The sequence below is a fragment of the Rhea americana genome, unplaced genomic scaffold (assembly GCF_003343005.1).
Source record: "Rhea americana isolate MKP2758 unplaced genomic scaffold, rheAme1 scaffold_1, whole genome shotgun sequence".
Lineage (NCBI taxonomy): Eukaryota > Metazoa > Chordata > Aves > Rheiformes > Rheidae > Rhea > Rhea americana.
Window position 1 is genome coordinate 6771662 of NW_028185038.1, and position 22548 is coordinate 6794209.

General features: G+C 40.2%; 1 protein-coding gene across 1 annotated transcript in view; it reads left to right on the forward strand.

Annotated features, from left to right (window-relative positions):
* The window catches only part of RELN (reelin), a gene marked incomplete at its 5' end in the record, with an annotated part of 298722 nt that overhangs the window by 69998 nt on the left and 206176 nt on the right, over positions 1 to 22548 (forward strand). The window contains one exon of the mRNA XM_085298374.1: positions 13298 to 13433. Within this exon, the coding sequence (XP_085154500.1) occupies positions 13298 to 13433 (136 nt within the window). The remainder of the gene's footprint in view (positions 1 to 13297; positions 13434 to 22548) is intronic.

The following is a 22548-nucleotide window of genomic DNA, read 5'->3' on the forward strand; positions in this document are numbered from 1 at the left end:
TCCTGCCTAGATTGGGATTCACTCATATGAAATCAGAATTGTATCTACCCAAGCAGCACAGTATATTCAGTATGATCTTCTTCAGTGATGGCTGGCCATCCCACCATACGAGAATAGTGTTACTTACTCTATTAGCAGGTTTCAAGTGTCCCCAAGTTTTTCTAGTCAAAACCGTCTGGCATGTTGGCTGCGCTGGCACATTGGTTGTTAACTCCCTAGTCTATTCAGATTTAGCAAGTATATTATTTACCAAAAATAGCTTCTTGATTATATAATTTTAGTCTTGCTATCATTGGTGAGTATGATGGAAAAGAACTAATTCCGTTCATAAATTCATTGTTACTTTCCACAGCCACTGTTCACCACACAAAAATCTGTGTATTAGAATAGGGACCAACATGTTTGTCTGAAGAAGGGCTAGCACTTGTGAACGCTGATACTGCAGCATGAGAAAGCATTACAACTACAAAGTATCTGGAAGTCCTAGTGAGAAAACATCTTAATTAGCATACATGGCAGGGCTGAGATTAATGTAAATTAAAAGGACTCCTCATTTTCTGAACTGCTAATCTGCCTTGAACAACAACAACAACAAAAATGTGAACAAGAGACCTAGAGATTTAGAGTCAATTTTTCCTTTTGTTACATCCTTTCCTATTGATTTTGTTATAGTGCAAAAGAATAATAAAGGGAGGAACTTCACCATAGGATTGCAGCTCCTTGGCATATTTTTCTTGGTAAGGGTAGATTAGCAGGTCAAAAAGCACAACCATGTTTTGATCTTCATATTTTTAGCCTTCACTTTATATGCTAATAGCACTGCAGCTCCCTAGTATAAGTCCCTTGTGTGTTTGTTACTATGACTTACTGTATTTTTTAAATCCTTTTTAAAACTACAATAAAATCTTCCACCATTTATCCTCCTATAGTCACAGCTGGGTTTGTTTGTTTGAAGAAGCAAGTTTTCAGCTTAGCATTCATTCATGGACCTGAATTAAGCTTTAAGTTTAAACTCAATCGTCTGGTTCGAAGACCCACAAAAGCAGAAGCATTTAGGTTGCTTGGCTCCCACCGAAGCCCCCGGATGTCACACAGACATAGCTCTGAGCCCCAAAGTTCTCCTGCTTCTGCCATGTGTCTTGAAATGCAACTCAGACCTTTTAGAGRTGATGATGTTCTTGTTTAGTCCTCTTGTTGCCATACCATTGGCTAAAGCTTTCTTCTTTCCAGCAAAGCTATGAGTTGGTTTGGAGAATACGTAGCTGAGGCCCCCTGCACCCTTCTTTGTCGTTATTTGTGTAGCAGACCTAGCTTCCACGTGCAGGGCTGGATTAGCTGCTATCACATGCACATTGCCCAGTCTTCAGAGGTGAATATAGTTTTTGGTTCAAAATTTCTTTCCTTCAGTGCTTTGTAACTAATTTTGAAATATATCTTGACTTACATTCTGCTTAGGAATGTGCAATGGTTGTACTGGTAACCCAGCTTCCTAATCAGCAGTAAGCCATAGCTAACCTGCAGTCTCAGAGCAAACTAGGACTGATGGAAGGGAAATCTGAGCGGAAAAGAGGCTTTCTGTTGGTCAAGGGAGCTGTTGGGCTGTGGTGGATGACTCTAATGAGGAGGTTCTTCAGGGTCCGTGTTGGTTCCCCAGCAGCCCAGGGCAGATTTGCCATTGGCGCTGGGCAGCCCCATGTGCACGTGGCTGCCCGTGCAGCYGACAGCAGCTCACAAAATAACCCATCGCCACGCTGGCATGGTGTTGGCACGCCAGCGGGAGCGATTCCCGCGGCCCCCCGGCYGGGCAGCCCCGTGCCAGCCCTCGCCCATGCTGCCCCCCACGTGCGATACACCTGCAACCAAGTGAGCCAAGCAGCAGCYCAGTCAGAGCGCTTTGAGGATAGTATTTTAAGATCCTATTTTGACATGAAATGACTCAAGATTAGCTTCTAAGAGTTAGTCATAAAGTGCTYTTTTGAGGACAAAGACTTCAATAACAACAGTCTTTCCACAAAATCTGTTTACATCGAGTGGCAGTTTACAAGAAGGTTGCTGTTCTGGGCAGCTTGCTTTCATTTGCCTTTCTTACATCTGAGCTGGAATTGCTCTTGCATATTTGGGATTGATAATATTCTGTCTAGAAGAAGAAGGTTTCAGGCAGAGGAGTGAAATGCAGAATTACTTCTCTGCTTTCTTGCTACTCCTAACTGACAGTATGAGTTGTCAGATAGAAACAAAAGTGCAGCATTACAATCTTCTGTCTGTAGTATGTCTTAATACATACCATATGGCTGAGGAGTATTGCACCAGATAGATATGTGATTTTTTCTCGCTAGAGTTAAAAATAGTAATATGGAAGTGAATGAGTACTCATTTGCTCTCCCTCTACGCTTGCTGGCTGTGATTATTCTTGCCTGGTTTGGTGTGTGAACTTTTGTGTTTAGATTTGTCTCCTAAAAGTTTTACTGCTGTTCTTGTTAGCCTGCTAATTGCCTTCTGAGGAGTTTTCTTCTTAACGGGTAACATTCTGCTTGCAGTGGGCAGATACTCAAGCTCATGGGCATACTGCTCCTCTTCAGTAACCTACTTAATTAAATGCTCTCAACATCACAGTGCATGGTTGATTAGTGAGACAGATCTAGCATAAAGTTACCGAGTGTGATCAGTCCAGTTTTAAAATACAATAGGCAGCTAAATAGATTATTGGCGATTCACAAGGGAAAAAGAACAATAGCTGCCAGGTTTTGCAGGAATTGCCTTCCAGTAATCTGTTTTGTCTTGCAGTCATCATAGAAAAAGAAATTAAAGATGCATAAAGAGTTAAAGGAACTGTCTGGGTGTTCTTAGATAAGGGGATTTTTTTTTCATTGGTAAAAATACTACAGATGTCAGCAAATCGTAGCTGGTACTTCTGCTTTGGTGATGAAAGAAAGTGTGAGAAATATGTAGTAGGAAAACATTTTGATTCTTAGACTTCAGAATTCAACTTCGTTCCWGCTGAGTATCAAAACTGCCACCTCTGCCTTGGCGAAAAATGGAGCTGATAGAGCCTGTTTGTGGTGGCATACCTCCACGGGTGACAGAAAGGGGATCCTGTGCGTAGCCAGCACTCGGTATTGCAGCCCTGCCGTGTCCTGCAGCGGGTCACTGCTGCTCTGGCAGCTCAGCACGAGTCTCAGCCCGCTCTCAAAGCCATGCTTGCTGTTGCCTCAGGCCTCTCACCTGCCTCCCATCCGTGCTGTTTACACACGGACACACCTTTGAGTGTGCGACTAAGGCATGCTTGTGCTTTAGCCCATGGCCAACCCTCGGTCACCGCTTCTAGGTGGGTGCAGAGCACACCCAAGATCGTTCTCCTTAACGGAGTGTGGGTGCTTCAAGCACAGTGCACAGCCCAGGCAAAAACAAGTCACTGGGCTCAGCATGCCCCATCCTGCACTTATCATCCTAGGGTAGATCCAGCCAATGCTGCCGTGGCTGCGTTCCTGTGGCTGCGCCGACCACTGACGCTGTGCTGGGGTGCATCACAGCTCTCCCTTTCTGAGCCTATCCAAGGCACGAAAAGCATCTGCTCTGCCRCTTTCAGGTGTTTTGCATGCAGAGTGGCAGTAGATCAGACTAAACTCACTGCCTGGCTTTCCATCCCGGAATATCACCAGCTTGGAGAGGACAGCCCGCTTGCTGCTTGAAGGCGTGCAAGCTGCCGGAGCTCTCCCGCRGTCCCTCCACCCCAGAGCGCGTTGCTGGGTGACCACACGCTCCAGCAAGCCCCTCATAACCCTCTTCTCAAAGTTGCAGACTTAAGGGAGGTTGTTTTGGTTTTTGCAGCAGCAAACTGTGAAGAATATAGAAAAGAAATGATCCTTTACTGCACTTTTAAACACTGTGAATGTAATAGATCTGCAGTTACAGAGGAGGCAAAATTAAGTTTTTGATGTAGTACATCAGAATATCTGTGGAATGTGTGTAAAGAACTGTGCTCTCTTCCACTGATTAATGTGAACTGGCTTGGGATATTGTTTTTTTAAATAAGCAGTGTTGAATCTTAGCATAGTTTCAAAAAAAAGCTTCTGTGGACTGATAATTTCAGCTGAAATTCCTCCATTCAATCCACAAAACCCCATTTCCTCTCCCACTTCTCTCCTCGCCGGTAGTTTCTCAGTTAGCTTTATCTCTTTACACAGGCTGACAATGTGGTGCATCACTTCTGACCATGGTGCCCACTAACTTGTAACTATTTCCGCAACTTTTACAAAGGGAAACCAGTGTTGCAGCATGACTGAAGTAGACTACTGAACAAAATGTGTTTATCGCCTCATCCTACACCATGCAAAATCCTGTGCTTCTGAACAGAGTGTTACAGAAACTGCAAATAGTATTTACAAATTGAGCATGTTGTAGCAGTTGGCCATGTTTAAATGTATGAAAGTAAACAAAACCATATTCTGTTGTTGCCATAATTGGGTCCCCATCAGATCCAGAGCTCCTTTCCGTGTAGAAATGTTAGTAACTCAAGTTAATGGATGTTTTTATGAGATGCTTCTGCCCACCAAATCTCCCAAAGGCTCTGGGAATGGCCATACTGCAAGTCATTTTGGTGTCCCACCAGGTGAGASAGGGCAAAGGGAGACCTTACATAGCTGACCCAAACCAGGGATCAGCTGCTGAGGCTGCTGTACCCTGAGGCTTCAGGAGAGCAGAGAGAGAGARAATCTGGAGCATATCTAGGACTACTTCTCTGAATAAACATTACTAAGTTGCAGGATGAGTCCCAAACTATATCTTGTCAGCCAACAGCACTGGTTTAATTAAGCATATCTGCTAATCAGAATTTTCCAACTTTTTATAGTGTGTGTGCTGTGAGACACAGCTGGAGACAAGGAACACCTTTAATTAGAAACAGCCAGTAGTGATTTAAGTGAAGAAAGTTCATGTTAGRAGCTTTGGAGCATTCTTTGAAGGTGCTGTAGCCTTGGCTGGTGAAGTACACACAGTAGTTATTGTACGCTGTGCATACTTTTGAGTTGACTTTCAGACTGTTTGAGATAAGAATTGTGGAATAGGATAGAATAACTTGCTGRACAGAAACTCTCCAGAACAAGAAGTAATTAATGTTTGTAAATGGTAAATTCTCCAGCTGGAAAAAGATTTCCGTGGAATTCCCTCTGGTGCCATTATACCGATATCCTTATTGATTGATTTGACTGGACATAATTTGTTTTGAAGGAAACTATTAATTTTAAAACATGCAAGTTCACTGATTATGGCAATAACAGAGGTATAAAACATAATTAGAGGCAGTACAAGTGTGAAGGAGATGCCTCGTACCAAGTCCATCCTTAAATGATTAAGCCAGTAATGAAGGCAAGTGCAAAATATGTCTCAGGGCAAAGGATGACATAGAGGAAACGTGTTACAAGGGAAACTGCTGCCAGAAACTATTAAATTAATTTAAAATTAATTAAAAAGAGGCTTAGGGCCTGGTAGGTAAAACCTTGAAGCCATTACCCGAATTAATCATACTAAAACATATACAAATCAAACAGGATTATTAGGAAGTGTCACCAAAGACAGCACAACCAGGGAACTTGTATTGTTAGTGTGCAAAGCACTCAGCAGAGCACAGCTAGAAGCTGGGGGGCTGGTATATATATGTATTTTTTGAAGCTACTTTGGAAAGGGTACGTTAAAGACCCAACCAGAATGCGTCTGTGCTGTAAATAAAGGTTACATTTTTATTGAGATATGGAGTTGTTTTCTATTTGTTGCACAGCAATGTTTTATGTGTTGTCACTTAACGTCAGTGAGCAGAAAGGTTTGGCTCATTCACGGATCCGAGTGAGTGGTCAGTGTGGTTTTCTCAGGTAAATCTGCCAGTTTGGAGATTCACTTCTGCCAAAATAAGTTCAGGGCAATTCCACTGGCTCACGTGCTGCCTGCGTGAATTGTCCCTGCTGCAAGGAGAAGAATGTGGTTACTGCTCACCCTGAGAACGAGTCTGGTGGGAGCAGATGTCCGACACTGCAGCACAGTGGTCCTTTGTCACATTTGTCACTGATACAAAACCTATCAAATCTGATGTTTGACTGCTAGGAGACACACTAAAGTTTACAAAATAAAAGGATTTGGAATGATGCAATATTTTCAGGGAGTCATACCAGAGTTGCTCATATGGATGAGAGAGACTCATGAACCAAATATGATAATGAAGAAAAGAATAAGTGAATGCAAACCAAGGATAACTGCTTTCCTGAGAGAGAGGTAAACTGGAATACATTGCTAAATTAGACCTATGGAAAAGCTAGTACAGAGTGAAGGTATCAGCCTTACAGGTTGCTATAAAGAAAGATATAAAAGTTGCTATTATAAAACATGTGCTGGGGCTGTTAGGGAACATTTAAAATACATTTTGTTTTTGGCTCAAGCCTTTAAAAAGAGACTTTTCTTCTGTATTTCAGCAGTGCAGTAGGTCATTAGCATTTTCTATTTGTATTACTGCTGGTCCCTGTTTACTGTTGCTAAACCTTCTTGCATTAGAGCATTTAGCACCATGTTGTTCTCAATGGAGCACTTAGACTTCGGCTGTAAATTGTCCTCTCATCCTTCCTGACAGTGAACACCCTCAAACYGCCAGCGCGCTGGAGATCAGGCTCTCTCAACCCCCACTCCACGGAGGCATATCACAYGTTACACAAGGGGCTCATTCAGTGTCCTGGGGAATTATGCAAATGAAAGGGGATATTCTCCTCCCCGTGCACCAGAATTTCCATATGTGTAACTCCCGTTAGGTTTAATGAGACTGGCACTCATAAATCCCTGAGATGAAGTTATACCCCTAAGTGGGTTCTAACAAAGGGCTACTCGAAAGTTTTGATTAACAATCCCTTAAAAGTAGAACATTAAAGGAGAGATTAAGCAAAAAATGTTCTCTGTTTCAGAATAAATTTTATGAGTCTACACATTAAGGGTTCATCCTTGCAAATCTCTATTTCTAATGAACTGCTCACTTCAGTAAGTAATTAAAAATGTGGACATAAAGCTCTACTCTTGTTAGCATCTAAACATCCTAATCCAGTCTGCATYCTACTTGGATCCCAAACTTGAATGTAATTCAAACAGGAAGTTGCAATAGRTTGTTGTTTCCGTAACTATGAAGAAAACACATTCAAATTTTATGTATGGAGCAAAAGGTTGTTAAACAAATACTTCCTGTCCCAAGTCTGAGTTCYTTGAGCACAGTTATAGCCCCACGGAGGTCAAATTGCTGTGGTCAAGCTCTAGGTGGCTCCTGACCRCAAAAGGAGTTAAGGTTCCTAGTGATAGACTTCATTAAGTTGTTATATGCTTATTTGGTTTTTTTTTTCTCCTGTTCCTGTTGGCCTGTAGATGGTATCTCCCCAACACTGTGTATGCTGAAAAGATCTATTCTGTGATCTAATATTTAATGATGAAGGAGTAATAACAGTAGTGAAACAATCACATGGCTTCAAGAAAGATAAAGGTGATTTATTTCTGGGTGGAAAAACGTATCTGACAGAATTGCTGGTCTTTTYTTTCTTCATAATATTTAATAATTTATCAAGCCATCCTGACCTTTAATTGATCACAAGGGCCGGCAAGTGCTTTAGCAGTCTGTTGTATTCTGTCAGACTAGATGTGTGTTTTTCCTGGGAAGCAGAATGTAATCATCCAGAAAAATCAATCAGCAACAGCATATTTTAGCTAGGTGAGTGCAATTCATTTAGGGCTAGATTCTGCAACTTTTCTTTGCTTTGAAAGGGACTAGAAATGCGTAATTCAGTTGCCTCTAACTGGCTACTAGCTTGAGTACAGATTGAAAAATAAGCTTATAATTGTACATTTGTGTTCATGTTTTAGAAACAAAAAYAGGATGGCAGCCAACTCCAGATATGTCTTTACTCCTAGTAAAGAAATAAGGCAGATTACTGATGTTTTTCTTAAACATTTATTTGTATTAAAAAGTCAGGAAGAAACTCTGTTTCTTTCCTACCACTACATTTCTTCAGAATTTTAAGACTTGCATTTCAGAGGCGTTAAGAGGCTGATAATTTAAGGATATTTCTGCAATATTCTTCTAGCAACCCAAAAGAAACCATTCTTCACTCACTATAACATTCAGGGAAAACACATATTCAATTTTTTACATGTGTTTACAGGCAAAGGTCCTTTAAACATCCAAACAGACATAGCACAAAGGTAGGTGCCTCGCTCTGGAAATGGGGTCTGCAAGCTGCAGCTCCAGCAGCTCTTAAGTGCACTCGGCACCTATATACATTCAGTGAATAGATTTTAGCCTAAAATTTKCCCTAGGGCCTACACTTGGATTTCTGTGAGTTCTGGTCGGGACCTGCCTGACTCTGGTGCAATCTCTATTGCAGCCCAAATGGTGCAGAGAGGCAAGTAGCTTTCCCTTTATCTGCAGGAGGACCCCGATTCTGCAGGGGTGCTGGAGACCTGCCCCAGCCCTTCCTTTCCGAGGGCTTTACTCACAAGAGAGGCTCCTTGTCCTTAGCCGCTTGGCTTGTCCCAGATCTCCCGCGTCCTCACGTGAGAGTGAGGGCACCTGTCTATAAGATTAATCTTCAGTTTTGTAGAGAAGAAATGCTTCTGGGGARAATGGACGGYGGGTACAAGATCTCTGCCCTAGTGAGAGCTCTAAAATTATATAAAAATATATTWAAAAAATTATTACTAAAAATATGGCTACCAGCATCTCTCTATTTTGAAAAAAGTGAACTCTCCTGCATGAGGAGAGTTCCCAGAAAAGGTTTCCTGATGTTGCTCRGGAGAAGCGAGGCTCTGATTCAACTGCGCTGGCCGCAGCATGGGATGTTCTGGCTCGACGCTGCTTCCTTTGCTGCCTGCCAGGTGCCCCTAGGCAGGACTGTGCTCATCCCGCAGGTTTGTGGATGACCCTTCCGAGAAGCTGGAGCCCGTGTGGGCCATGCAGGCCCCCAGCTCGGTTTCCTGAGGGAACAAGCTTCTGCTGGCACTAGGTACTTCATTTTTACATAAAGTAAAATCTAATTTGAAGGTGTATGTTTCTGAGTAAATTTGCTGTTTACTAGTTAGGAATGATTTGGCCTTTACAGCTTTGTTTTCTTGGTATTTCATCAATATTTCATGTTTAGCATTTTTTTGTCACTCTTATTGATATCATTGAAAATGGAAACACAGAGCGGACAATCACTTTAGAGGCAGCAGAAAGAAAATGTGTTTGCTCATTTTACAGCTGTATTTAATCCTTTCCTTTGCTGTCATACTCAGCTCATATAATAAATAACAAATAGTAGGTTACCTACCTACTGAGATTTTGCATTGATGAAGGGTTTGCCAAGGATCTTGACAGGCAAATGAGCTGCTTTTCTCAGGTTCTTGTTTAGGATCCTGTTTTCTAAATAAGCAGCATTCACATGTGCAACTCATGACTACTACATATCTACTTTTCTCTGCCTTGGAAGGTAGAAATGGATTCACATATCCGTTATCTGTACCATTAGACCATTCCTGGAGTTCCTGTATTTAATCTAACTATTAACATAGCAATTCTTTGATTTGGTGACTATAAATAGTGCACTGACTAGGACTAAGCATATTTTTTATAGTTAWGGAACTTTCCACAATAAAAACAGCTTCTGAGCAAAATCTTGAGGGGGGCTGAGCATGTCTAGTTCCTCTCCCTGCAGAGCTGTTTGCAGGTACAAAGCACGTCTGGGGTTTGAATGATTATACTGGGACTCCTAAAGGCAGAGAAATTTTAGGGGATGGAGAAGCTAATATGTGCAGGTGTCTGAAACACCTCAGGATGATGAGTGCACATTGTAAAAAACAAGAGAAAAGGAGTTCAGAGAGATGCTAATGACTTCTTTGCACATAGCACATTTTAGAGCTGTGGATAGCAATTGTCACAAGCCTTTGAACATTTATACATTAAATAAATGCCCAGGAAACACTTGATTATTTGCAAAAGAGGTTGTACAATTTTATACYGACAGATCTTAAAATACTACCTTAAGATTGTTACCTTTTTAAATAATAACTTGAATGTGTATAATTGTGCTGAACAATAAGACATGGCAGGAGATACCATTAGACCAAYGTGGACCTGAGCCACACACCTGAAAATTAGACATGCTCTGTAGCAGAAGTTGTCTGAGGTACCTACAAGACACATTTCTGTTCTGTATGTAATCAGGGTCGTTTTGTATTCAGTTTAGTTTTTTGCAGCAGCAGCTTGTTTCATATTTGCCTTAGTTTTTTATTTTTGTAATGCAAATGTTCTGTCTATGAGGCAGCTTGCATGGCAGGAGTGGGGAATGGAGGAGAAGGAAACTGATGCTTACTATAGCAGGGGAGTATAAACAGAGTAGAAACAAGAGGTGGAGAAAACATATTTTATTTTCAGTAGTTCTTAGCTGCAGTTGCGTTTCTCCATTTTTGGCATCTGTGTGATTTTTATGTTCCCCTTTTCAACATAATTTTTTTTTCTTAGTTTTAGATATTAGTTTTTTTCTAATATAACTATGTTATTCACTTAAATTTCAGTATTTCATTTTCTTAAAATAATTTGATGACAATGAACTCCAAAATAGAGTTGATGTATCCAGTAAAGGTCCTGCCGATGAGGACTGATAGCTTTTAATGTAAAAATGATAATGAACGGATAAAATCAGAATTCTGAATATTCTCTGTGCAAGTCATTGACTACTTCTGTGAAAAATTGAATGAGTTGTTTTTCATTGTTAAGATTTTATTCTAGTCACTGTAAAGTTGTTCTTTTTTTAAACTGTGAATCAAAAGAAAAAGAAATTCTCCACAGATGTTATACGTGTTTGATGTATTAGACACATTTTTGCAGCCTACTGCCTGAAACCTAGGGAATTCATTAACTCACAAGTTGCTGCCGAGAGGGAAGTGGTCACATTTCCCAAGCTGGTGCCCCTGTCCCCTGCTGCACGGCGTGGCTGGGGTGGCCTTTTCCCTGCTCTGCGTTTGTGTGCCTCTGGAGAAGSTGGGATTCCTTCAAACTGAAGGGCTGTTCCTGGTTCTCCCCTGAGAGTCCCTGTCGTTTAATTAACCTACTGAGGTCTGTAGCTGGCTCTGCTTCACATTATATAGCCAGGGATGAAGATGGATGTGAGCTAGTGGTCTGTATTGGTCCCAAAGACCCAGTCCCACATCACTGAAGTAACTGGTTTTGGCACAGACTTCAAAGACCCACAACACTAGGAAAGAAGCAACGTTACCRTCTTTCACTCTCAACAAAAGTAAAATAGTTGTCTGATTACCACTGACCCTGTGACCGACTGGTGCTCTCTGGGCGTACGTTTGGACACATCTGTCTCCATATAGGGCAGCAGGGTAGATCTCAGCAAAGAGAAGAGGGCAGAGAGCCTCAGGACCAGTCAAGCAGCTTGCCTTGAGGGTGTTAGTGCCATCCCTCCTGCCACGCCAGGCAAGAGAAGAAATCATCAGTAGTAGTGAGGCTGCCAGGAGGTAACCAAATCTCACATGCGTCTAATGACTTGCAATAAACAGGACGAGTCAGTAAAATACCATATCCCTCAATTCCCCTACTGCTATGCTTCAGAGGAGCCTGCGCCTCTTCTCCRTGGCCATCCCATCCCAACAGGCTGTAGGCACACTAGTATATTTACCGTTGTGAAAGTTAGAAAAGCTCATTTGTATGCTTCAGTGGTGAACTAATTGAAAATCCTGAGTTAGAAGGTTATGATCATTTGTAAAAGATACAGGCATCATTGCCATCACCCACTCCCTCCTGTCACCTCTGGGACAGGATTCACTGTGGCTCCATTTGTCAACAAAAATTGAAGCTGGTTTAGAATTTAATAGCCCTGAGGGTAAATAATATATCTAACCCTGAGCTGTATTCTGTGATTCTCACTAGAACATGAGTGGAATTTCAAATGTTGATCTATTTTGATCTATAACGTGAAATGATTTGATTGCAAGGAAGCCCCCTCTCTGAACAGCGTTGGTGGCACTGCAGTCCCTGGAGAGGCACGAGGTGGAGCAGCATGTTCATGTTAGAAGAGATTCATCCACCTCCTTGATGAAAATCTCTTGCTTGTAAATTCTTTCCACCTTTGGATCAGTGAAAGTTTAAGAAAAAATGCTGCCTTTGCATTTCAGAAGAATTGCCATTAAAAACAGTGTTCAATGTTCTGAGAGGTAGATACAAGTTTTAGTTATCTATTTTTACTTGAACTGAAATAAACAAATACAAGAAATACCAACCAACATAAACTTTCTGAAATACAATCACATAACAATCAACAGGGACATTTTTGACCATGTAGGTACCTGCTACCATACCTTCTTCTTTTTGATAATACTAGCAATGTTTTTAGACTATGTAACTGTTTTCTGAACTGAAGGGTTCACTATTTGAAGTAATTGGGTACATGGCATTTCCTTCTGATAGGTACATTAAAAAAATTGTTTCAAAAGGTATTGTTTAATGTGCTAAGATTAAATGTGTAATAATTAACCTGAGTAAGATTCAATCCTAAAGTTATTAAACATTTGTACTTACTTGTAGGAAACTGCAGAGGAGCTCTGGGAGGGGTGAAGGTTGCCATCTGATGTTGTTGCTTTGTTTAAAAGCTATGGTTCTTTTATCTAATGATGAACTACAGTGTATTCCAGAGAGAGTGATTAGTAGAAGACATCCATATTTACCCATGTATTAAAGACTGTTTCAAAAAAATTTGAAGRAATATATATATTGGTAAAACTGGTTGAAAGCTGCTGCTTTTATTTTAGATCAGAAGAAGGGTTCATKAATCCAACGGTCATCTGCTTTTTTCCAAGTAGATGTGTCTGTCTAATGAAAGATAATATCTTCTCCATAAGCTTTATTTTGCTTATTGAAGCATAGTGCTTTTTCTTCAGGTTTTACTTTCTTTTAGATCTGCAATGTTTACAAACCAGTTAATGGAAAAAAATGGTTATACAGCAGCTGCAGTCCAGGTTCATCTTTTAAAAATGCAAATAATTCCTTCGGTATTAGTTTCATGAAAAATACTGATAGTAAATTTGTTGAGCCAAAGTCAGCCTTSGCTCAAGCAAAGGCTGGCTCCAGTGTTTTCACTGGCATTTATTCTAATTACATGATGACATACTCTTTTTTTTTCTTTTTCATTCTATGTTGCCATGGTTAAATACATGTTAAGGATCTTACTCTGCCTGCTGGAACCTTGCAATGAGCCATTAACATGTGTTACTGTTTATCTTCCCTGTGTCTTTCTCATAGGAATTATGTCCGACCACCAGTTTGGAAATCAGTTCATGTGCAGTGTGGTTGCGTCACACGTGAGCCATCTCCCGACTACCAACCTCAGTTTTGTCTGGATCGCTCCACCTGCGGGGACGGGCTGTGTGAACTTCATGTACGTATACACAATGAGTAGGGGCCTGCGTCGCTCAGGGGCTCGGGAAAATAACCACTCTGGAAATAACAAAATGATCTGCTTGCACTGTGACCTTATATCTGGATCAAGGAGTCAATCCTGCAAATGTAGGCTTTAACAAGAACAAGAGTCTTGTGTTCTTCCTGGATGATGAGKTTCTGTGTGTATTAGGGCATTTTGCTTAAAATATGTAAAAATGAGATAATATTTTAGACTATAGCGTACCATCAGAAACATAATGTATGAGTGCATCAGGATTTGAAAGCCTAGCATTTGAGTATATATTGATTCTTCTTAGTTATTAATCATATTATTGATTCTTTGCATGTGTATCACATTTGCATTGCTTCTTTTTTATCTTTTGCATTCAGTATGAGATAGAACCACACAGGTTCTTTTGATGTTGCTTAGATTGTAAACCTCAACATAAAATGCAAGAAATCTGTCAAACTCAGGTAGCAATTTTAACTTCTGCTTAATGCAGCTAGCTTATTATCTGAAAAAACAGATGATACTCTTATTACAGGTGAGTTTTTCCAGTGACTTGTTTTAAAGCTCTATGTATTATTTGATAATTCATATATTAAATGCCAACAAAATAGTATAGCTAACATGAATTATTAGCCATACTGTATTTGATACTTATACTGTTACTATTTTTTTCTTTAAAATGTTTTCTAAACATTTTTTCTGAAATTTTGGTAAATAAGATGTGAGAGAGAAAATAGATCTAGAGCAGAACTGAAAATAGAAAATATTTCAGGCTCAACTCATTCATACAATAGAATTCAAATTGCTCCATAGATAGCTGAATAATAGCAACGTTTTAGAGTGTGAGACTTTTGATGTCTTTCTGTTACTGTTCAGTTTGTCGAAACAAATCCTGCTCTGAGTGAGTGTTATTTCCTTTCTATCCATACTGGGAGACTGCAGGTAACAGCGTCCCACGTAATAAATACAATAATAAATAATTATATAATAATAAAATTGTTGTATTGTTTAATATATTGCAAAAAGGAAAAAGTGGGTGACTGACTTGTTTGAGAACCTAAATTGCGGATGGTGAATGTAATAACTACTCATAAGTTGATCTCTGTCTTTAATATCTCCCTTTTGTATCTAATCCATGTTGTTTCCTGTTCCATCCCAACGCATTATTAATGGCACTGGCAGTGTCAAGACATTTTCATTTCCAGCCCTCTTTTTCATCTTAAATCTCAAATGGAAACTGGAGAAAAAAATGGTTCTGAGTGGTAACAGACTTTTGAGAACATATTGGTTCCTCATTGACTTCTGCAATGTACCCAGAGAAGGTGTTTATAGTATTTAAGATTCCCATTCACTATCTGACAAAAGCCAGTGCTGAGGGAACTTTTTTACTGTTTTACTTAATGTCTATGTCAGAAAGATTAGCCTCATAAAATACTTGTATATATCCCAATTAAATCAGTCAACTACATTTTTTCTCTAAAAAATCTGTGAATTTTATACTTCCTTCAATTCCTCTCCGATTTCCTTAGTTGATCAAGTTGTAGAAGATAGGTTTTGTACCTTGAACTGAGAAAAATGGCAAATGAGAATGAGACCTGTGTCTTCTCTTCATACTCGCTCCCTCTTTCTCAGGTGTTTGTTTTACCCCTGTACTGAAGAAATAATTGTTGGTCCCATCTTGCATAGTGACTGTGAACATATTTATATAAAATCCAACCTTTCATTGCAAGTGTTGAAGGTATTTTTTAAACAGTTATTCGTTTCCGTCTAGCCAATTTTTTGTCCATATTCTGCTTGTTCCCATTCAAGGAGAGCTGAAGCACTGTTACTGCATATTCACATTTAAGTAAAATTAGCGAGATATTTTGTACGGCACTGAGTGCTTGCCTATCTCTGCTTCCACTGAAATCAATGGAAGATTCATCACTGGCTTCAGCGGAAACAGAATTAGGTCAGCACTGAGCAGTTTTAGAAATCCAGCCTTTAATTCCTTGTTTGTATCAGCAATAACGTGTAATTACTGCCTCGTCGCACACAGTGCTTATTGCACCGTCGGTAAAGTTTTTAGCTGGATTGCAGTCTACAGAACTATACATCTGAAACCTGAATTTACACCTGACTACGTGATTTGCAGCGTGGCTGTAAAYGTAAGCACGTCAGTAGTCTGGGTGCAGAGCCGCCAAAAGCGTCTTCGCTTGCTATTGCTGGAGCTGGAAGGGTTGAGCGCCCTGAGCCCTGCGCCGAGGGCACGGGCGAGCGCGGGAGCACCGGGGGCCCAGCCCAGGCGCCCCGCGGTCCCCGTGGCTTGGCAGAGCGCCTCGCCCCGTGGTATGAGTGGGCTCCGTGGGTGATACCGGTTTGTCTTTGAAGGGAGAGCAAAATGATGCAGCTTAGATCAGTCTGGTGTCATGTAGGACAACTGCAGACAAGAACGGATGGGCTGAGCGCCCCTGAGGTCGGGTTTGCTCTAGGATTATACCTGACTCCAAGACTTCTGGGGGAGTGTGGTCATCAGTTGAAGCAGGAATTGAAGGGAGGAGAAAAACATTTTAGCATTAATCCTCCTTCCCATTTTTAATTCAGCTGCCTGTGCTTTCTTGCCTCAACTACTTCCCATTTTTAATTCCGCTGCCTGTGCTTTCTTGCCTCAACTACTGTTTCCCATGCCTACTAAATCACAAGTTGAACAAAGCTATTTATTTTTTTGTGTAGTGTTAATCTGCATGCCTTACACAATTCTTTGACTTTGAGGCTTTCAGAGAGTTGGCTCTGCCTTGTTCACCTCCTTTTGCTCCTCTACAGCAAGTAGTTAACATAAAAATGATTTTTTAATGCTTGACACTGACTTTAACTGCTCAACTATTTTATATTTAATATGAATTAAAAATATGTGCAAATAGCAATACAATTTTTAATACATCTAATATGTACTAAAATATCTGAATGGTAATTCACAGGCGCTGTCAACAGTGCGGCAAAGGTGAAAACTTCCTATGCTGTTGCCAGTACATCTGCGATTCAGATCAGCTCATTAGTCTTTGACCTCTTTAGGGACAGATAATAAGGTTATTAATTAGGGCCAGTGTTGGAGGTGGAATTTTTGAAATTTTCCCTGGACGTTTCTCAGTGAGCAACTTGACAAAAGTCACCAGATGAATCTCCAACAGGATGTTGCACAACTTTTATTAACTGCACTATTGGCTTCAGTTGGGAGTGCAAACTACAAATATGCAAGAAAAAAGAAATGTTGAAAGCTCAGGTTAGGGTCATTCATGCTTAAATTAATGACAGTGAAATTATTGTAGTATATTTATTTTAATGTAGGTGGCCATCCTACATGCCAGGGTTGAGTTTCAGTGATAAAACTGTAGAGCTGGAATATTTTGCTATTTTCATTTTTCTAAATAATGTATTGAAATATTATTTATTATATTATTGAGCCTTTTCCATTTGCAACAGAGATTATCACACCTTAATCCCAACCAACTAAGTCTATCAGGAGGATATGTATTGCTAACATGCCTAAACATAAAGGCTTGGGACTGTGAATTGCAAGGTTACATTTAGTTATTAAAACAGGTTTGGCTATTGCTTCACTCTCTGATAACCTCAAGTAACTCAATAGAAATTGAAGTTTACACTTTGCAGTACCAGTGTGAAAGAAAAGCACGATTTTCATAGGAAAGTCATGAGTCTATAGCTGTCATGGGCAAAATTCCCTTGAACTTCATCCACGCTCTTCGGCAYGCTCAGTCCTGCAAGGCGCGGAGCCCCTAAGGAGCAGCGTTGATGTGAGCACGTTGTTGGTCAGTCCTCCACAACGACTCTTGTGCTCCTGTGTAGCCGACCAAACGTGGCAAAGATGTTGGGATATCAGGATAGTACGTTTCATAAAGATCTGTGGTCAGGGGGAGAAAGGCTGCTGTACCAGTAACCCGGAGTGTTCCCAGGAACGGTCCTGGGTCCTGGAGCATGACTGTGTATGCCAACAAATTTCCAGAAACTATGCTGGCATAAATTTGGCTCTTTCCAGCTAGCAGCCCTCTAGGCCCTTCCCAGGCACGACCACGGAGGAGCTGGATGTTCCCGGGCTGTTCGCAGGGAGCGCTTTGCGAGCAGCCCTGGCCAGTGGGGAGGACCGTTCACTGGCAGGGACATGGGCAATTCGACACAGCTGGTGTCAGTGCCCAGGACAGCTCCTGGCCACRTGTAACTTGCTAAGATAGGCAGCGGTGGACACCCCAAGCATCRCTGGTGCAGAGGACAAGGAGGGTTAGATGAGCTTTCATCCTCTGGGAGGGGACCGGGGCAGGTGGCAGGGACGGACAGGAGAAGGGACGGGGGGGCAGGGTCCTGCCCCGTGCTCAGGGCTCCTGGGAGGGAGGTGGGGAAGGGAGGTGCAGGGACGTGGGAAACTGGCGTTCACACTTCATGCCACAGCTCGCTGGCTCAGCACTCTGGTTTCTTATCCCCTGCGCTTCACTCTGCAATCCCTCTCCGCAATTTCCCTGGGAAAGGCATAGCACGCAGCCTGGGCTTCATCGGAAAAAGTGCTGGAGCTTCTATGCCAGACCAGGCAATGACCTTTCTTCACATGGGCCATATGCAAACTGTTGCTTAGTCTCTTTTTTTATCCAAGTTCCTTCTATAACTAATAAATAATAAATATTTAGAAGATCTTTTATAAAATATCTTTCAAGAGAATAACAGACAGATAACCATGGTATGTCTCAGTGTAATCCTTTAGTCTTTTTTCACCRTAGATACAAGACAAGCTGAGAAAGTAAAAGATAAAATGCATTATTTATTACAGAATAGTTTTCTTAGCAGTAATTTAGGACGGTTTTATACTGGTTTTGAGCACCAAGAGCTCCCAAGCAAATTGCCAGCATCTGCAAGTGCTATTTACCACAAAAAAAGCAGGTCCTTCTTTATGCCGATAAATCATTTTACTGAATGTGTGGAAATTTGCAAAACATTAACTTCATAATCCATAATTCACTGTTCATAATTTCTGCTCTAAGCTCACACTAACCTAGTTAAAGCCCAGCCCGTCACTGGGGATGATAATGGCTGTTAAGCAGGGTGATACGTAACATTAGATCTTAGGTTGTTAAGCCTGTTGTTTTGTAGATGGCTTAACCTACTGGTTTGCAAAAGTGATAAAGCTGACCTACATTGCAAAAGCATATTGTGGTTGAACCATTAGCRTGGTTTATGGCTACTGTTCCAGCTGCTGTATTAGATAGAAGAAATTTTAATTTCTTATAGAAATTACTTTGGAAAATTATTTTTTCTTATATAGCTATTTTTACTAGTCATTGAAGTATCCTATAATTCTGATTGTGTCTGTACAGATATTCAAAACAACATCTATTACTGGAGGTAATAGATATAATACATTATATTGAATATCCACTCCATGGACAATTTTCAAGATAGTTTTATCAATTTGCAAGATTTTAATTCTGCACAATGTAACGTTTTAGAAATTTTATGATCACTAAAACATCACTTAAAAGCTACCAAAGCTKCTAAGCCAGGTCCATGGTAGCCTGAACTGAACTGGACTTCTATAGAGCTGTCTTTCTGAGTCTGTATGCAGTGTGTGTAATACCCCAGCTAAGAGTTATGAACCATCACAACTCATCTTAAAGCTCCGTAAATTGTGAAGCTTTGTGAAGTACTAAAATGCCCCGGTTGTGCACTGTGTGACCTATTTAGCCTGGTAAACGCGTTTGCAGAGGCAAGCTGCACAGCTAACGGGGAGCAGGAGCAGCTGTGGTTTTGCTCCACGTGAAGGCAGAGGTTGGAGCGCAGTCGTACCGTCGCGTCGCCTCCTGAGGCAGCGACGACGGGGGCCCAGCACAGCTCCTGCAAAAGAGTTTGAGGCTGAATGCTGAGGCGGACAGATGAGCTGTTGAAAGAAATTTTGAAGAAACCTTCAAGAAATCAGATGTGTTTTTCAGAGTGGGTATCTCTTTTCCCATAGTCATGTAATGATACAACTCCTTTCTGGGAAGTTTCGAGTGCCGTGTTCCAGAACTGGTCTTTTCATGCCAATGTGTTTAAGACCATTTCTAGAAGTTGGCAACTGTGTTAATATATAAACTTGAAATATCATGCTGTACAAACACTACAGAACATAAAGACTGTGATTTAAAGGCTTGGTTGCCTACTTAAAACGTTTATAGAAAACCCATGATGAGAATTACGGAAATATTGAACAAACATCCAGGAAGATTGCATGCTCTGCTATATTAGTCCTCTAACCGGGGTAGAAAAGGGACATATTCTTTGAAGGAGCCACATACCCCTGGCAAACCACTGAGCTAAGCTGTCATTTGAGACAATCTGTTTACTCTTTTCTTCATTTAAAAAAAAAAGAAAAGGTAAATGAAMGAAATACAGAAAAATATCTTCAAAAGTGAATAAGTGATTATGTTTATACACCAATAATTTAATAGCAAATATTAAAATATTAAATATTTTTAGAATATTGAAACTGTAAGGTAAACAAAATAACAAATATCAGAACTAAGATCCYTTAGGTTCTTTGTATGTATTTATATATAATCACTCAGCTCTAAATTATATTATCTTTTTTTTTGCTTATGCTCTTATGATGAACCAGATATGTACAATGAAATACAATATTGTTTGTAGCATCTTAATTTTCACTATGATTTGCAATCCTGTAGTTAAAGATTATATCGTAATGCACATTCAAAAACTTAAGGTAAAGACAGCCTGAATTCTGGAATTCAGTGAAGCAGTAGGGCAGTGCTTCAGTTAGGTGATACCTTTTTTTCTTAGTGTTTATTGCAAGGTAAGAGTGATGCAGGATATTTATTACCACTTGTTTTTGGTATTGGTGTTAACCCTWCTTGAGACAAGTGCTGAACAGACACCAAGTTGGAGACAATCTTTGCTTAGAGTCAGAGTAGATCTGACATTAACTCACTGTCCCAGTTATTTTGTTTTTTCAGTGTAGTTTATAACTTGCTTCATGAAAATAAATCATCGGTAATAGTTCCTTCTGGAATCCCAGTTTGGTGGAACTATGATGAGTCTGATACAAAACAAGAAAAATTGCTCCTTCACTAGGTTTTCCACTTCCCTGTGTAGCGGCATTGTTATACCGTCAATCAGCATTATGTGTAACACTGAAGATCACAAGCCAATATTTGATTCAGATCTTGGCTCTGCTCATGTTGCATTTTGATATGGTGCCCAAATTACCTCCTTCATCTTCTGTTTTTGTTAATTTTCCAGTGAAATGCAAACACCATCCGTGGAATCATTGTGGCTCAACTTAGACTCAGCTGATYGTGCAGAATTAGATTTAGCTCGTCTGTTAGTTTTGTCTTAGTTTTGTCTMTATTATGTGATGATAAAACAAATAAAGGTTACCAATGAAAACTTCTAAATATTTTAGGAAATTTTGTTAGCAAATGCCAATAGATGTTCTAGCACCAATGATACTGTGATGGGGAATTATTCGGGGCCTGGGAGCRTTTAGAGCAAGATAGAAAACAGGAAGGGAGGAAGAAAGCTGATTATGCCCGATCTTCCACTCCTGAAAGGGATGTTCTGTCGGTTTGTTTGGGACTAGGGCGTGTAGATGTCTCCAGGTAGGCATCTACGTGTAAGYGATGTATCTGAAACTCCCATGATAGTTAATGGGAGTGGAATCTAGTTATAGAAACTTAGACGTCTAAGTTAGATGTCTAAGTTAGACATCTAAGGCCTGGCTTCAGCTCTGCATTTACAGGGAGATACCTGCAGGTCTAGAAGAGCTCTGTAGGTCTGCTGGTTTCCTTAGGGCATCTCAGATTATTTTAGATGCTTACATTCGRACAATTGAATCAAGCCCTACACTTCCACTGACTACAGTGGATCATTAGCTACCTGGCTATAGACCTTTATAGAGGCCCCTGTTTTAAGCTTTTTAATCTGGATCAGAATTTCACCCAAAAAACTCAGCTACCTACATACGAGGGCCTAGTGCCACATGATGAACAATGAATTCTTCACTCCTATCGTCTTCCAACTGTCCAGTATCTTTGTCCATGTCAAGAATTTCTGATGAGCAGGCTGCTAACGAGTATTAATTAAAAAGGAAACTTTGCAAAGGTCATAAAATCTTGTATTTTTTTTTCTTTTTCCTCGGAGGTAAAGCCTATTGTCTAAGAGTCAAGAGGATATTAGATGTTTGATAATCCTACTAAAAGACCAGTTTAATGAGAGGGATGTTCAGTGTTTAACTTTTTCTCTGAGCTTGAAGAGAAGTGCCCATTTACTATTTTAGGCTCTTCATGCTGTGTAGGTTCAAGAAAAGCAGAATCGACAAAGTCAGGAAGAATGGGTATGTGAACATTTATTAAGAAAAGAAAAGCACATGAAAATTCTATTGGAAGGTTAGCTGGACTCAATTCAAAAGATGAGAAAAAAGCATAAAATGCTGCTTTCATCAACATTGTGTAACACCAGAATAGAAACTGCAAGATGATTCAGTATTAGGATGGGGTTTTTTTCTTTGTATGATACAAATTTAATATATCACATACTTGTAATGTACGATCGCAGAAGGCAGTTCAATATAGCCTTTGGCTATTCTGTTAAGATTTGGCATGGTTCCATATGGGACTCTGGCACCTCCTGCATGAAAGAAAATGAAATTCAGTCATTTTCTACTGGTATTATCTAAATAATAAAACAATCACTGTGAGAATTACTTCCCTTCTTACAAATGTTCATTTTGGCAATTCTAGAAGCAAAGATTAGATTTTACTTCTTTCTCCCTTTCTGAGCAATGTTTCCATTATTTTGCATGAGACCATCAATTCACAATTCAAAATACAGTTATCAGTAAACATGTTTAGAGTTCTCTCTTGAATTTTGTTTTGCTTTTTCTGAAATTTAACCTCAGGGTTTGTTTTCAGAGCACATTTTAGTTCATCAAGAACATAAATCTTTGTTCCATTCAGAGAAGTGTTTTGTCTTCCACTTTTCCCAAGAAGGTTTAATTTTGAAAACATGACTAGAATATAAAAGCTGCTACACTTCAGTAGTTTGCCTCCAAGAGCAGGTGTTCCTGGGT